Genomic DNA, 18263 nt, shown 5'->3' on the forward strand with positions numbered 1-18263 from the left:
TGCTTATGTGCTCATAGAATCAGTAGACGAGGCCACGAACCTGTCCTCACATTCACAAATTCACCCTTCACCATATGTGGCCCATCTTGTACTGAGGCAAGTTTCCTGTGGACTTCACTGCCTCCTCTTGCATCTCCAGTGTCTTGGTGCTTACTTTTTGGACCCTCTTCCAAACTTGTGAACACCCATACAGAATCTCTGTTCCCACTCCCTTTATGCTTAATAATGTCTAATGGTGACAGTATCTTTTTACCATACACCACCTGAGATAATGACAACCATGTGCTGATGTCCACTTTCAAATTATACAGCTCCCCACAAAAGGTAAATACACATCTCAGGCCCTATGGTGGTAGTTGATGTAATCAATAAGTATCCTCCTCATCATTCAGTGAACCCACTCCATCCTTCTATTTGGTTGAGGATGAAGTGGGCTAGTGCTTAAGTTTTTACTCTCAACAACCAACATCTCTCCTTCATCATGTCCTACATGAAGACTGTCTCTGGTCACCCAAACTTCAACACCCATCTGTTCACCAAATGTGGCAGCCTGCTTGTCCAGCATCAGCACCATATCTATATAATCAGAGAAATTGATTGTTATAGTCAGCACAAAATGATTCCGTGCTGGAGTTCAGTTAAACCATCCTAAGACATCTACCAAAGTGAATCAATACTTATCGTGCATTGTGGTCTTAGAGAGTCTTGTACCTGTTTGTAGATCACACCTTCTGTGTAGCAATCTTCCTCTTCTTGAATCTTTAATGTGTTGCCACTAGTGTTTACTTTAACTGCTTAACCTTCTAGATGCCAAAATTATCCACATTGATGCATATTATCTTGCTTCTGCCCTTTTCCTGTACATGTACAACACTCCGTCTCACTGAGCAATGTGCTACACCCAATAAATCACTACTCTCTAGTGTTTCCATTATACACATCATACCAGCTAGTAAGTCAGGCTCCACACTCACCCACAGTGTCTTCATAATGTCATTTGACACACAGTCATGGAATTAAAGCTTCATGTCATTACTTGTGGTTTAATTAGATCACCTCCTACTGCAGATGCTCCTCACAACAGGTCAACATTGAAAACAGCTTCCCCTCACTGGAATGTCTTCCCACTAAGTTTCGCTTCATACTGTCAAAGGTCAATTATGACATGATGGTGATTCAGAAAGTGTAACACTAGTATTGTGCTGTAGCCCTCGCTTACATGAGAGACTGCTTTTAAACTTAGTTGCCTCCAATTGAAAATTTACCACTGCCAACTCCAATGGCCGTACATCGTTATCCCCTGCCCCGTGCAAACTGTAACGTGGTGGGTCCCGTTGCCTCCAACCTACAAAAGAATCACCCAAGCCACTAGCATATGGGACCCTCTGTCCAACACACTTATACGTTCTTCCACCTACTATGCCCACTATGACGCATTCTGCCAGAGTGTATTTTTATTTCCTGCATTCATTTTTAATGGGAATGCCTTTTGGCAGTTCCAAGGTTTCACCTATGAGTTTAATGTGAACTTATTACCATCCTGTGAACCCCTATAGTTATTCCCATAATAATGCTGATGGTTCATACCACTCCTGCTGTGTTGGCAGCACTGCATTGGTACATGCCCTGTACACATATAGTTAAAACATTTTACCTTAGCCATAAACATACTTCCTGCATCTCTCACTCCTGTTGCAACATCATTTACTGCAAATTCCATTGCCAGTCTCACTGCTGCATGGAGATCCATAGGTGCACCAGTGTGCACCCTCTTAGATTTCCAATGCCAAACCCCTCAGGAATGCATCGAGTGCTCTTTGCTTGGCGTCCTGTAACAGCACCTTGTTCACCTCATTACTCTGTTTTAATTCATACATAGGCTCATTATTTTCTCTAGTTCCATCTGAAACATCCTCTGTTGCTTCATTAGACCTTTTATAAATAACATTTCTCCATTATCAGTGAGAGGCAGGTCCACTCCACTCTGATATGGCAGGCTTATGGTGGTAGTGGCTACTGGCCTCTGCCCCAGTGGGACGGTACTTGTGTTGATGCCCTTCAATGTTGACATCAGACCTGGGCAGTGAGCTGGTGACCTGTCAGTAGGCCAAGGCCCTGTCAGTGGTGCACTCTTCCTCCTTGGTGCGTCTGTCTTCTGGTACCCGTCTTCCCATGGGAGAGATAACTACCATCCACAAGCCATGACCTTATGCCTCCTGGCAGGGCTCTGGCAGCAGTTGGTACAGATTGCAGGTCCTCTGCACTGTGACACCAAGTCACCAAGGGCAGACTTTAGTAAGAGGGGTGGCTAACATGGCCCAGTCATGAATCCGTGGCTGCAGCTGGAGGCACCAGTCATCACGTCATCTAGTGTAGCCCCAGCATCATGGTAGTGCTGCTACAACAGTACCAAATGAATCTTATCAAAATTCACAGTTATTTCAATTTGAAGGAGGGCAACTTCTGGCTTAGATCGCATTTGTAAAAGCTTTGTTTACAATTACTGATTTTTTTTAAAAAAAGAGTTACCATCATCTGATCTGTGAACAGTGTACAGAAGTGTAAAGCATCACAAATATATAGATTGAATTATTCTTACACTTACTTCAGTAAAGGTTAATACAAGTGCCTGTTTAGAGATGTAAATGTACTCGATATCTTAGCTGATGTAAAATGCTTTGGCACGTCAAAGTGCATCTGCCACATATTACATGCAACAGAGTACATCACTGATCAAGATCACTACTGAACTAACACACAGTGAAAGTTACTAGGGAACATATTGACATTTAGTCCCACTAGAGGTTGCTTGTGTTTTCATGGCACTGTCAATTGCAGTTTCAGTTACATAACTTTCATATAACTATGATAACTGGTATACAATTATAAAATTTTTGTAGCAGGAAGATGCTAAAATATTTTCCAGAACATCAAGAGCATACGTTACTTCACAGAGGTAAAACAATAAGTTGAAAGAGACAGTTTCAATAAAAAATGTTATGTGCTGTAGGTTATATACTTTTTTAAAGCAGGTAAAAGCTGAAATATATAAGGAATATAACTATGTAGAGGTAAAGCACTAAGCCAAAAGAAACAAGATGTTGTTAAGACTGCAACCTAAGTAGTATTTCAACATCCTGTCTATATATAATGTCAGATATAAGAAAAAAAGCATGCAGTAACATTTATTGACAATTGTCTCGTGCAGCAGAAACCTAATAAACAACATGATTGCTGGGCATAGAGCACAATATGTAGCTCATTACGTAGGTGACCATCCGGTGTGAATACTTTCAGTTTGATTGTGAAGTTCACGATATTTTCGCAGAGAAGTTAAAATATTATGATATTAGAAATCATTCCAGCAATGGTTTTCATTATTGAAAGGATGCAGTGTGTTGTATTAATAAATCCACTGAGTGTACAAAAACAAGCAGTTCCTTAAGAATGGTGAATAATTACTACCAGTGTTCCACAAGGATTCGTATTTACTTTGCTGTTGTTGTTATATATAAATGATATGCCATCATATATCCAAGAAGCAAAAATAGTTTTCTTTGCTGACAATGCAAGTGATAATGCAAGTATTATTACAAAAAGGCTAATGAAGCAACCTTACCTCTTGAAAATGTAAATAAAATTTTACTAAAAATTAATAACCGGTTCTCTGCAAATGGACTTTCTCTAAACCTTAATAAACTGCAGAACATGTGATTCTATACTCCACAAGGCCTAACAACAACATTACAAATAATTTGTGGATGTAAAACACTAATTGAAAAAGAATATTCTAAATTCTGTAATGTTTATATCAATAAGGAACTATATTGGAAGTTATGAATTACAGATTTTCTGAAGTGTCTTGTTAGCTCTGCAATGTGTGTGTTACAGGTAAAATCCGACTTTGAAGATGAAAATGTCAAAAGTTGACACACTTTTTTTACTGTAATACTCAAATATCATAAGCCATCATATTCTGGGGCAATATGTAATTGAGGAAGAAAATGTTTATTGCACTGAAGCTTGTACTATGGATAACATGTGGTGCCTACACTATAATCTCTTGTAGACAGCTGTTTAAATTGGTGTGCATACTGACAACAGCTTTCCAGTGAATTTACTGCATTATGAAATTGTCAACATTAAATCATAATTCAAAATCCACATTAATATAATGAATATGATAAAAGACCTACATTATCCTTTACCCAGCCTTAGTGTGGCACAGTAATGAGTGAGGCAATTAGCCATAAAATTTTTGAGTCAGTTCAGTTACCCAGTGATGTTTGTAAGTTAACTGATAATAAATTAACTGAAATCATATGTACTTGACAGCTCATTCTACTCAAAAGAGATATTTATTAATGTTTAAAACATTGTTGTGTGTGTGTGTTTGGGAGTAAGAGACAGAGAGAGTAGATATCCTCCAAGATATCATATTTTTCGCTGAGAAGATGTAGTATAATTATAAAAATGACTCATCATAGTGAGAGACTGCAATTATGATCCATGGAACATGGAAGTAACTGAACTAAGACCCTTCCACATCTACACATACATCTCAGCTCAAAAAAATTCTGCAAAGGCAGTGTGTCACAGAGTGCAGTCATCATTTCCCCTTCTTCTTGATCCATTTGCAGGTGGGGCAAAAGAAATTTTCTAGTTTTGTATAATAAAATTTACTAACAGGCACTATTTAACAAAGTGAACAAAAGGATGCCCAAAGGGACACGTGTTTGTTTGACCCATGGAAGAGTGTCACAGGAATGCTGAAATTCAATACCCATCACTTTCCTCATAAGCTTTATTGTGCTCAAATGTAGTCATCCATTTTGCCACTCTTAACACACCAGTCTTACATCCTGGGTTACAAACAATGAATGACACAAGCACTGTTACGTACCTCCTTGATGACATCCCAAGTAATGATGTGTACTTTTAAAAGATGTGCCCTTCGCTGTACTTGTTTCTATAATTTGTAGAAGTTCCTGAAGTAACCATTTGCTCTAACATGCCAGGTGACTAATTTTTATCTTATCAGCTTACATCATACAGAAAATGTATGGTATATTTAAAATGCCAGAAAAAAATAGTGTTAATTCTTTGTGCCATTATCCATTTGTTTTGACTAAAGTGAGAAATATTTTGTCAGTAACTTTCATTATTAATTTTGAAATATTATTGGCCTCTTTAGAATTGTGATCAACACTAGTTAGGAGAGAACAGAATAGATTCTCTATGTGTCTGTCTGATAATCTCAGAATGGAACTCGGCAGGTAAGATAATAATTGTGATTGACATATATTCACAACAAAATTTTTTATTGCAAATTTAACACTGTAAAAATGTCAGTTAAGAAAAATATTTAATTATTTCATGCATAAATCCTTAAATTTAATTCTTGTCCCCAAAGTGTATCCTGGTGCATTCACCCTCTCTTACATTAATATGCATTGTATGTGTGTTTATCTAGGGTGTCCTTTTATCTGTGCCTGAAGCAACAGAAGATCTGCTTTCAATGAAGCGATTGTGGGTCCATGAGGTGCTCCGGGTTTACTATGACAGATTGGTGGATGATGCTGACAGAGACTGGATTTTTGATACCTTACATGATGTTGTAGCTGAACATCTGAATGAAGACCTTGATAAAATGTTTAAGCACCTGCTACCAAAAGGACAAAAAAGGGTAACTGGATGTTCCATTTTATCATCATGATGATTTAGGCTGCAGACTTTTAAGACTTAACCTTGGCTAATGCTTTTTGGCCTCTTACTTTATACTGACAGGTTGGTGAAAGTGAATTAAGAAATCTTATTTACTGTGATTTCGCAAATCCTAAAGCAGACTCAAGAAATTACCTTGAGGTTTTAGATTTAGATCACTTGCGCTCAGTATGTGAAGGATATCTTGCAGAATTCAACAACATGTCAAAGAAGCCTATGAATCTTGTTCTCTTCAGGTAATTATTTAAATACATCTACAATATGGAAATCACTTGGTAAAGAACATTTTCAATAATGTTTAGTAAAAAAATGATTTTGCAGGTTTGCAATAGAACATCTTTCTCGTTTGTGTCGTATTTTAAAACAGCCTCGCAGCCATGGTCTGTTAGTTGGTGTTGGAGGCTCTGGGAGGCAGTCCCTTACACGTCTCGCATCTCATATATCTGAGTATGAGCTGTTTCAGGTATTCATTAAAATTTTTACGATTCAAACATTGATTATGATTATACCAATTGAACTTTACAATTTTAGTACTCTTTTTATCAGACTCTCATAGCCAACTTTTCAAATTTCAAAACTATTGTGAGGTATAGAAATAAAAGTACACTCAGGATTTTCATAGTAATATATCCATTAAAACGAAGTGTACAGATAAGCAAAAATTGCGAAGGATGCTATGAGAATACTACTTGTTTCATCGGTGATATTTGTGTTTGTGTCTTCACATATAATTATGTTAATATTTCTGCTTGGATTTTATGTAGAACTTCTATATATATAAAATGCTACGCTACCACTGGGTAATCCATAAATACACAAAATGATTAATTTTTTATTGATTGAATCCCTGTTAATTAAATATCTGATATTTCAAAGCATTTGCCTTCATTTAAACCATGTTTAGTAAGAAACCACCATTTCCTAGAGTGATAATACTGAATATTGGGTTTCTACATCTTTAAACGCATGCTCCGTAACACACATTACAACACAGACCAGTTTTGAGCACAACTTCAAGTTACTGTGTTTTACTTTTTATTAATTGCTTGTTTTGATGAACGATCATTAAGGAATGCTACGTACCATATAGAAGACACATTTAGTTGCAGACAGGCACAATTAAAAGATAGTTACCTATAGCTTTTGGCTGCAGCCTTCGTCAGCAAAAGAGAAACACACACCATTCATACACAAAAGCAAGCACACATCATGCACACATGACTGCCAACTGCAGCAGCTCAGCCAGAATGCAGCTTTCATCTGGGATGCATGCAGCAATCTGGAGGTGGCCTTGAAGGGGAAGGGATAGTAGTGTACAGGAGGGGGAGAGGCAAACACTGTCTGGCAGAGTGTGCAGGGACTAGAATACCAACAGGTGAACTGGCAGAAGGTAGTGGGGCAGGGAGATGGGGAAAAAAGGAGCAAAAATAATAGGAGCAGGGAAAGATGCACAGATGCATTGGCAGAGCATGACAAACAAAGATTGCTGGAGACAAGAATGGGGAGGAGATGATAGAACAGAGGAGTTGAAAGCTGTTTGGTGGAGAGTGTGAAGACAAGGATAGCTCCCATCTGTGCATTTCAGTAAAACTGATGGTACAGTGGAGGAGCCAGTTTGCCTGTGTAGTGAAGCAGCCATTGAAATCAAGATTGTTATGCTCCACTGCATGTTGTGCCACAGGGTGGTCTACTTTGCTCTTGGTCACAGTTTGGCAGTGGCCATTAATCCTGGTGGACAGCTGGTTGGTAGTCATACCAATATAAAATGCTGTGCAGTGATTGCAGCAGAGCTGGTAAATGACATGACTGTTTCACAGGTGGTGCGGCCCCTGATGGGCTAGGATAAACCTGTGACAGGACTGGACTGGGAAGTGCTGGGTCAGTGGATTGGGCAGGTCTTACAACTGGGCCTCCCACAGGGATATGATCCTTGTGGCAAGGTGGCAGACAGTTCTGCCAAGTATCTGACTCCTCCACGCATAAACTTTGCCAGAGTGATCTCATCCCAGAAGTTCAACACAATCTGCAGTTCTGCTTGAAGTATTAGGACCTGCCCAGAACTTTTCCCCTGAATCCATTTCCCTTCTAGCCCTATGGCACCCCACTCACTCACCTTCTATGTGCTCCCTAAAATCCACAAACCCAACAAGCCTGGATGCCGCATTGTGACTGGTCCAATATGCTGAGTCTCACACCAGTGTCTTCTTAGACAGGCACTAGACCCCAGACCTAGGCTGGAAACAGATCTCCCGTGCCATTTCCCATTGTACCCCAATCCTCCCACTAGTCCCAAGAACCAGTCACAAAGGAGTGGCCCTCCCTCAGGCAGTAGTACCACAGACTGGACCAACTGAACTACATCCTTTGCCAAGGCTTTGATTACCTATCACCAAGCCCTGAAATGAAGGACATCCTACCCAAGATCCTTCCTGTCACTCCTGAAGTGGTGTTCCATTGCTCAACCAACCTTCACAACAACCTAGTTTAGCCCTATGCTACTCCCAATCCCAGTGCCTTGTCGCAAGAATCATACCCCTGTGGAAGACCCACGTGTAAGACTTGCCCAATCCACCCACCCATCACTTCCGTGTCCAGTCCTGTCACAGGTTTATCCTACCCCATCAGGGGCTGGGCCACCTGTGAAAGAAGCCAAGCTATTTACCAGCTCTGCTGCAATCACTGCACAGCTTTTTATATTGGTATGACTATCAGCCAGCTGTCCATCAGAATGAAGGGCCACTGCCAAACTGTGGCCAAGAGCAAAGTAGACCAACATGTAGCACAACCAGGGCGTATACGACCTGGGACAACCGGGAGATCCAGGAAAAACCCGGGAATTTTTTCATCCGACTGCAGCAGCAGCAGCAAAAAAAAAAAAAAAGAAGAAGAAGAAGAAGGAAATGCGCCGTAAACAACAACAAAACACAGTGATCATACAAGATTCTGCCAACAGCAAAGTGTGTCAAAGGCTTAAGGAAGACTATGCAATGCTCCATAACAACAAATTGTCTCCGATGAGCATGACGTGACAACTGTTTAAATTAGACTCGTTTGAGCAGTTGACTCACGTATGAGTTGTACCTTTTTTCACTTCTGGTTACAGGAAGTATGGCTGGGCCCCACTACTAATATTGCCCCGGTTCGGAAATATAGTAAATATTGGGCTGATGCCCAGAGCAGTTCCGGTGGGGAGATGGGTCATCACCACGTGACTTGTGTTTACGTTCAGTGATTTTGTTGCTTCCTCTACGTTTATTGCTTTCACGTTAAATGATAACGAACAGATTTTTGCATCTGGGAGTTATCAGATGAATTATGGAAAGCTGAAATATGTCATTAGTTTTAATTTCCACCTTCCTGACAGTCAAGCATTAATCGCCTTGCACAACAATGAAGTCATTTTTGTCGGTTTTCTAAAGAGATTTGGCTTTCATTAATCTTTTCTGCTGAGGCAGTCAATTTATTTGAAACGAAATATTTAATTTCACACTATTGGCTAGTTTCAACTGTTTGCTGCATTTCAAGTGCACGTATGGCACTATGCCATAATAAAGAACCAAACACGAGAATACAGTACTGGTACTCCAAGAAAATTTACATATGAATCTGGACATACGAATGTGCATTTTAAGCCAAATTATCCATTTTAGTATGGTTCACAAAATACTGATGCTCTTGAATTATCCTCTGATGTCTTGTTTCTTTTATGACATAATGTAAGATCTTTTAATGTTTTACATGTACGAACATATGGACTTCCTACGTCGTCATAGCTGCGTAAGCGCAGTGACACCTGTTATCTGCCGCTATGTTCCAACTCCTGAAATGAATCTATTTCTAACAGGTCGCAGGAAAATATTGCGAATGGTGGTTTGAAAAGCTTTACATTCAGACCAAATTTCCTTTTACACAAGATCAACTGTGTGTGAGAATGTACGACGAAATTCTTAAATCACGAACCGTTTGACTCTCATTTAAAAATCAATTCTTTGAGGACGACCATTTAGAAGAATTTCGAGCCCTGAAGATCAGACATTTACGTCATTATTAAAAATTTTACTAGCACATTTGTGTGATGTATCTTAAAGTGTACACGTGCAAAAAAGATCAACATTACATGTGGAAGCTTAGCTTCTCTTCCAGCTTTAATTTAAACCATTAATTTTTCTATTTGTGTATTCGCGCTACTTAAGAGTGATCTTGCTGCTATTGGCTGACTACATCACGTGTCCTATGCTGTCATCAGCTGGCGAGATCATGTGACATGAGCTATGACTGGTTTACAAAAGCGCATTGCAATCTTGATTTCAATGTTTTTGGAAAGTGACATGTGGTGTTTGGCGGAATTCAAATTTATACCTTCGTAATACGGAAATATGCAGCGTACATGTCGCTGCACATCGAAGGTCTTTCAAAACGTGTTTTTCCCTCCTGTGTTTCATTTTCTAAAGTGCCGGGAAATTCTACGTCCGTATATAAAACCATAAACATTCAAAGGATTGATGAGTTTTACATTGCCAAGGAAGAGTATACTGTCACAGAAAAGTGTCTTTTCACCCGGGAGAAAGTGTATTTTTAACCGGGAAATCCAGGAAAAATCCGGGAATTTTTTTTCCTTGTCCACGTATACAGCCTGACAACATGCAGCTGAGCATAACATGCTTTATTTCAATGGCTACTTCACTACTGATCCATCTGGATCCAGCCCTCCACCACCAGTTTTTCTGAACTGTACGGTTGGGAGTAATTTGTACAACACATACTCCACTCTTGACTGTATCCCAGACTCAATCTACAGTAACTTACTGTTCCCTCACCCTATACCAAACAGTTTCCTCTCCCTCTGTCGTATCATCTCCTTCCCATTTCTTTCCCCCACCATCTTTGTTTTCTGCCATCTGCTAGTGCTCCTGCCCATTTTTCCCCACCCCTCTCCTTTTTCACTCCTTTTTCCACACCTCTCCTGCCTCACAACCTCCTGACTCTGTGCCTGTTGGCATTCTAGCCCCTGCACACTCTGCCAGACAGCGTTCGTCTCTCGTCCCACCTATACATTACTATCCCTTGCTCTTCCCTTCCCCCTCCAGATTGCTGCTTGCATCCTACATCTGCATTCCAGTCCGAGCTGCCAGAGTTGGTGATCATGTGTGCATGAGGTATGGTTGCTTGTGTGTTTCTCTTTTGCTGATGAAGGCTGTGGCCAAAAGCTTTAGGTAAGTGTCTTCCTGTCTGAAACTTAATGTGTTTCCTTTACAGTACATGGTAATCTATCTTCTTCTACATTATTGGTGTTTCTACCTGGAGTTTTCATTGTTTGAGTGCACAGGAATGTTATTTGTCCCACTGGTTTATTTTTCCTTTAAAACATCTAGTGCATATGAATATTGCAGTGTCAGATTCTTACCTGTGAGTTCTTGCTGCAGAAGATTTCAAACAGATGGAGATTCTGTTTAGGCCAGCTAACCTGTTGTCTGGATGTATCCTATTTGTACTACCAATGCATGGAATAGTATCCGACAGTGATATGAATTCCCCACCTTGCCTGAATATTGATAGGGAGCACATGTTAGAGGTACTTGGGTTACATACCACAGCTGCAGCTTATGTCTGCACAAGGCTCAGTACCCAAGGCAAAAATGTCAAGTGGCACAACCCTCTGATGAGTGTTTACTGCTAAATACTGTAGCCCAGCTCTTGTTAGCCAGTTTCTTGTTAGTCTCTGAATCCCTTGTTACACGCCATTCAGTAGCAGAGTCTTTATCTTGCCTAATTTATACTTGTAATTTGTATTGCTCCCTGTTGCATATGTTTAAGGAAACTGCTACACTCTGGACTTATTCTGGTTATCTGTTCACTTTGTGAACTCCACTGTCACATACCTCAGGAATTGCCTGTTTCATTCTGCTGGTCTCTACATTACCACCAGGGGGTTTTATCATAAACTTCGTTTCACATATGTGGTGTAGGATAGAAAAATAATGACGGGAACTTTCTCAACGTGCAGCTATTCCACTGAAGGATGGATCGTGATTTTCTAAAATTGTAGCAACAGCAATAGCAACTGCAGCAGCACTGACAACAGCAACAGCAAGAAAATCAGTGGGACTTCCATAAACAAAAACAAATGCAGAAAAAGAAAGAAAAATTATGGAAATTCTGCCAGCAACAGCTCAGATTGCTGTTGTAGCTGCTGCAAAATTAACGACAGTCAATGGCTGCAGTTTTCTCACCACCCAGTCCACCATTCGCTTGTTTTGATGACATGACTGAGAGTTGGGAGGTCTGTTTATGTCATTTTGTTCTTCATCATAAGGCAAGTCATTTACATTACCTTGAACATCAGAATATGCTCTTCCATCTTCTAGAAAAAAACTGTGCAAAGTAGTGCAAAACTATGCCCACTGTTGGATCCCACTGTTTTGATTTTTTATGGTGTTTGTGGATTGCTGACCAACCATTATGGTCACCAAACTCATGTCATTGCAGCTAGACCTAAGTGTTAAGCACCATAAGCAGTCCTACACACCATGGGCTGCTGACTTACAGGCCTCGGCATGCAAGTGTGATGTTTCCTGTAAACAGTGTGCATAATATGGGGCCTTTATAATCTTTGTTGTTATTATCCATCTTGCACCTGATGAAGAAATTACTATAAAGGCTTTAGAGGCACCTTATCCAACGTGGAGTGATGTGTTAAAAATTGCCAAATCTCACGAAGTAACTGTGTGAGCACAAGTTGTGTACCACAATTGTTCCGGCATTTGAAGGAGTTCGCTGTAGGAAAACCAATATGGAAGTAACACCGAACCCATCTCAGGAACCGGCAGACGTCATTCCGCCCGTTGACACAGAACGCCAATGTCCCTGGGGGTTTTGTACATACCGTTTTATATCCTTAACATTGTACATTCCCTTTTCCTCTCCCGTCACAGGATCTACTAAATATAGGGTTTTTTGGTGTATAGGAAACGGTCTCGACAAGCCTGAATTTGATCCCCATTGCAAATCAGTTATCATGTCCTTATTTAATATAATATTTTGGGAAACTGTGCCTTTCTGTAGTTTCTCCTGCATAAGCTTAAATTCTTTCCTCAAAGTGTGCATAATATGGGGCCTTTATAATCTTTGTTGTTATTATCCATCTTGCACCTGATGAAGAAATTACTATAAAGGCTTTAGAGGCACCTTATCCAACGTGGAGTGATGTGTTAAAAATTGCCAAATCTCACGAAGTAACTGTGTGAGCACAAGTTGTGTACCACAATTGTTCCGGCATTTGAAGGAGTTCGCTGTAGGAAAACCAATATGGAAGTAACACCGAACCCATCTCAGGAACCGGCAGACGTCATTCCGCCCGTTGACACAGAACGCCAATGTCCCTGGGGGTTTTGTACATACCGTTTTATATCCTTAACATTGTACATTCCCTTTTCCTCTCCCGTCACAGGATGATCTAAATATAGGGTTTTTTGGTGTATAGGAAACGGTCTCGACAAGCCTGAATTTGATCCCCATTGCAAATCAGTTATCATGTCCTTATTTAATATAATATTTTGGGAAACTGTGCCTTTCTGTAGTTTCTCCTGCATAAGCTTAAATTCTTTCCTCAAAGTTTCTAAGTCTTTCTTGGTGTTATCTAAATTGGAAGTTACTATAGGTGAAGAGATACCAACACTTAGTTTCTCTTTAAATTTAATGCTATTAATTCTTCTACTTGTACTTCTAAGCTATTCAAATTTATAAGCTCTGCAGTCATTAACTTTTCTTTGAAGTTCTGTTCTGCAGTTTCCACCCGTGATTTGACCTCTGAAATATGCTAGGGGCAGCAACTTATCTTGTTTCTGGACATTGGTTTTCAGCGTAATTAATTCTCGTTCGACCACATCAAATGTAACATTACATACATTTTTCAAAGAGTCGTATTTTTCATTAAATTGTGTTTCCAAATTACTACATTTACAGTCTACATCATATTCTAGTTTTTGAACTAACCCTTTTAGATGAGCTTCATTTATTTGTTCTAAATCCTTAAACAAAATATTTGTCTGTTTACTCAGGGAATCGGACAATTCTTTTTTCAATTCTTTTTTCCATTCTTGCATCTGATTACTTAGGATAATAACTTGAGCCTCTAGTTTTGTGTTTTGCAAATCTAACTTAGAGTTTAATTCTTCCTTCAGTTTGTCCTGTTTCGTGTTCTGTGATTCAAACTGCGCTTTGATAAACCTCATTAATTCGCCTAAATCTAGCCCCTGTGTTTCAATTCCCATAGCCCCAACAGACTCTACGGATTGATGTTCTTTTTCCATTGTGTTTTGTTTTGCCTTTAATCTAGTTATCATTAAAAGTACACTCGCTTATTTCCACAACCCCCCACACTTCACAAACAATCAAAGGTCAGTAGTAGCTCACCCGGTGGTGGTGGAAGGCGACGTCGGTACCAGTGTACAGCGGTGTCAGCATCGATGGACGGTGGCATCGGCATAGGTGGACGACGGCATTGGCTTTTGTGGATGGCTGCATTGGCGTTGGTGTGATGCAATGTTGGCATTGGTGTATGGCGGCGGCGCGTTGGTAGACGGCGGCGGCGGTTTTTGCGGACGGCAGTGTCAGCGTTGGTGTGAAGTGACGTCGGCATTGATGTATGGCGGCGTCGGCATTGGTGTACGGTAGCGTTGCCGTTGGTGTGCGGCGCCGTCAGCATTTATAGATGGTGGAATCGGCGATTTGAGACTAACTGCAGTGTTCTGCGATTTTCCTTCTTTAATATTTCCCCTTCTTTCTCAGGTCCTTTCTTTACGGTCACCGTGTTCTTGCTATACAGCTTAAGCGTTTTCGTGAACTTACTTGTTGAAGAATGATGGTTCTGCTTTCTTGCAGTGCCGATGTATTCTGCTTGCACCAGATGCTTCTCCGAAGATTTCACTGCTAGGAAGGGGAAATTTTCACTCTCTCGCTCTCTCTCTTCTTATTTTTTTTTAAAAAAATACGCTCCTCTTGGAATATCATTAAATGCACCAGAACATATTTATTTCCACTTTGTACAGAAAAACATACTGTCAACAGCAGTTCAATGTCTAATAAACAGTCACTATTTCGAGTCTCTCCATTTGTTTTTTAACAATACAAAGCTACATTACTCTTTGCAGCCAACCATAGAGCTTCCGGGCCGTATTAGCTTTCTTGGCAGGTCGCGCTGAACACTTACCAGCACCGACGAATTACCTCCCTTCCAGTTTCGGCTGCACAAACAATAAATAACGGGTGTTCGCAATGGCTGGAACACAAGTGTCTCCAGACTTTTGTAAAATTCTAGGGGCACTACACTGCAACAACATACGTTTTTCATATTAGGCACATTGTGCTGCCACTTACTACCAGGTACTCCATATCAGTGACTTCAGTAGTCATTAGACATCGTGAGAGAGCTGAATGGGGCACTCTGCGAAACTTACGGACTTCGAATGTAGTCAGGTTATACAGCGTCACGTGTGTAATACGTCTGTTTGCAAGATTTCCAACACTCCTTAACATCCCTGGCTCCACTGTTTCTGATGTGATAATGAAGTGGAAACATGAAGGGACACATACAGCACAAAAGTGTATAGGCCAACTTCATCTGTTTACTGACAGAGACCGCCAACAGTTGAAGAGGGTCATAACGTGTAATATGCAGACATCTATCAAGACCATCACAGAGGAGTTCGAAACTGCATCAGGATCCAAATGGTTCAAATGGCTCTGAGCACTATGGGACTCAACTGCTGTGGTCATAAGTCCCCTAGAACTTAGAACTACTTAAACCTAACTAACCTAAGGACAGCACACAACACCCAGCCATCACGAGGCAGAGAAAATCCCTGACCCCGCCGGGAATCGAACCCGGGAACCCGGGCGTGGGAAGCGAGAACGCTACCGCACGACCACGAGATGCGGGCATCAGGATCCACTGCAAGTACTATGACAGTTAGGGGGAGGTGAAAAAATGTGGATTTTATTGTTAAGCAGCTGCTCATATGCCACACATCACGCTGGTAAATGCCAAATGACACTTCGCTTGGTGGAAGGAGTGTAAACATTGAACGACTGAACAGTGGAAAAACATTGTGTCAAGTGACAAATCACGGTCTGATGGCAGGGTGTGGGTATGACGAATGCACAGTGAACGTCTTCTACCAGCAGGTGTAGTGCCAACAGTAAAATTCGGAGGTGGTGGTGTTGTGGTATGGTCATGTTTTTCATGAAGGGGGCTTGCACCCCGAGTTGTTTTTTAATGGCACTGTCACACCACAGGCCTGCATTGATGTTGTAAGCACCTTCTTGCTTCCCTCTGTTGAAGAGCAATTCGAGGATGGAAATTGCTTGTTTCAACATGATCGAGCACCTGTTCATAATGCACAGCCTGTGGTAGAGTGGTTACACAACAGTAACATCCCTGTAATGGACTGCCCTGACAGAGTCGTGAGCTGAATCCTATAGAACACCTTTGGGATGTTTTGGAACGCCAACTTCATGCCAGGCCTCACCGACCGACATCGATACCTCTCCTCAGTGCAGCACTCTGTGAAGAATGGGCTGCCATTCCCCAAGAAACTTTTCTGCACCTTATTGAACATATTCCTGCCAGATGGAAGCTGTCCTCAAGGCTAAGGGTGGACCAACACCATATTGAATTCCAGCATTACCAGTGGAGGGTGCCACAAACTTGTAAGTCATTTTCAGCCAGACGTCCAGATTCTTACAGGACAACATTCTTGCATGAAAAACTTTATTGGGATCAGGTACAGCAGTGTTTGAGCTATTTTTCAACAGTCACCAAAAGAAGTGAGAAGCTTGTTGTATCATGGGATTGACTTTTGTATTCCTGTGTCATAGAAGTCTGCTGCCTGCGAATGGAACCAGCATGTGACAGTCATCTTCAGCTCTTCATCACTATCAAAATGCTGCTCATAGATCAGGAATTTCTTGAGGTGCACGGTGCAAGAAAACATGGACTGTATGCTGAATGATCAAACAACTTTCAGCCAAACTTCTGCAAAACAGTTGCTATGTGCTGACCAGCATGGGGACATGCATTGTCACAGAGCAGCACAACCCCTGCAGGAAACATTCCAAGCATCTTGTTCTGAATGGCACATTGCAGATTCCACATTGTATCGCGGTAATGGTCAGCGTTCACTATTTCATCTCTGGGGAAGAAGTCAATGAGCAGAATGCCCTCCCCATCGCAGAACACTGTGCACATCTCGCTCTGCAGCAACATAGTCTGAATTTTGTCTTGACCAGAGATCTACTATGATGCCAACACATTGACATCTGCTTGGTTTCCGGGCTCAAGTGAGAAATGCATGGCTCATTGTCTGTGATGGTCCTGTCTAGGAACTCATCAGCATCATCATGATACCTCTGCAGAAATGTCAGTGTTGCTCCAAAGTGTTTCATTTTATGCCTGGGTATCAGATTATTTGGCACTCACCTGACACACAATTTCTTGAACAGCTGATACGTAGTGACAATTTCATGGAACAAGGATTGTGATATCTGTGGAAAATAGCTGCTGAACTCCATAATCATGAAGTGAGAGTTTTGTAGGATATGCTGCCATACCAGCTCGACCAATTGATCAGTGATGAGGGACAGTAACCCTCTGCACTCTTCATCATTGACACTTTGATGACCTTCAGAGAAAAGCCTACACCAGCAACACATCATCTGTTTGCTCATGATGATCTGGCTATAGACCTGACAGAGCTGACAATGATTTTTGATGGGCGCTATGTTTTGTGCATTAAGGTATTTATCACTGACCAAACCTTGCAGGCAGTGGGAGAATGAATAAGAGACACTATTTTGGGGTACTGCCACGTCAATCAGAATTTGATTGTTATGTCATAGTTACGTTGCGCACGTGCAATTTTCCCAACTAAATACATCAACTTTAAAGGGAACAACATCGGGAAACTTACTTTCTACATGCACCTCATATGAGGTCCATCAAGCAGCTGTAGAAATGGGCTGTGATCCTCTGCACTGCAGAGGGATACCTGCTGTATGATGATGTATGATGTAGTAGTTATGAGTACTTGCCTAAAGACACTGACCTGGAATGGCATGCCTATGTTTCCTTACAGCACAGGCTTCATGCCACAGAGAGAGTCATTTTGTTAGCTATGGACTTTAATGAATGCCAGTCAGTAGTTTCTCCCATGCTCTACCCCTGTACACTAAATCTCCTCCACATTGCACATTGGGGTATTGCAAAATGAGGGCAATAGTCAAGTGTCATGTGTATTGGGCAGGGATTGACATTGCCATTGAACCCACCATCCTGCAATGTGATGCCTGCACCCACAACTGGTCAGGTCCAGCACAACATTTCAACCTTTTGGCTATGTTCTTGACCATCCCTTGCAAAGAATGCATGGTGATTTTGCTGGCCCAGTCAGGAGGGCAATGTCATTGCTAGTTGTTGATGCCTCTCTAACTTTCCACATGGCACACAGATGGCTGCAACTATTACAGCAGCTACTATCCATGAC

At 41.1% G+C, this 18263-nt stretch overlaps 1 protein-coding gene across 1 annotated transcript in view; it reads left to right on the forward strand.

Annotated features, from left to right (window-relative positions):
- Positions 1-18263, forward strand: part of LOC124596265 (dynein axonemal heavy chain 7) — a 1038560-nt gene that overhangs the window by 538867 nt on the left and 481430 nt on the right. The window contains 3 exon segments of the mRNA XM_047135340.1: positions 5474-5686; positions 5788-5960; positions 6046-6187. Coding sequence (XP_046991296.1) covers positions 5474-5686; positions 5788-5960; positions 6046-6187 — 528 coding nt within the window.

This window comes from Schistocerca americana, chromosome 2 (genome assembly GCF_021461395.2).
Source record: "Schistocerca americana isolate TAMUIC-IGC-003095 chromosome 2, iqSchAmer2.1, whole genome shotgun sequence".
Taxonomy (NCBI): domain Eukaryota; kingdom Metazoa; phylum Arthropoda; class Insecta; order Orthoptera; family Acrididae; genus Schistocerca; species Schistocerca americana.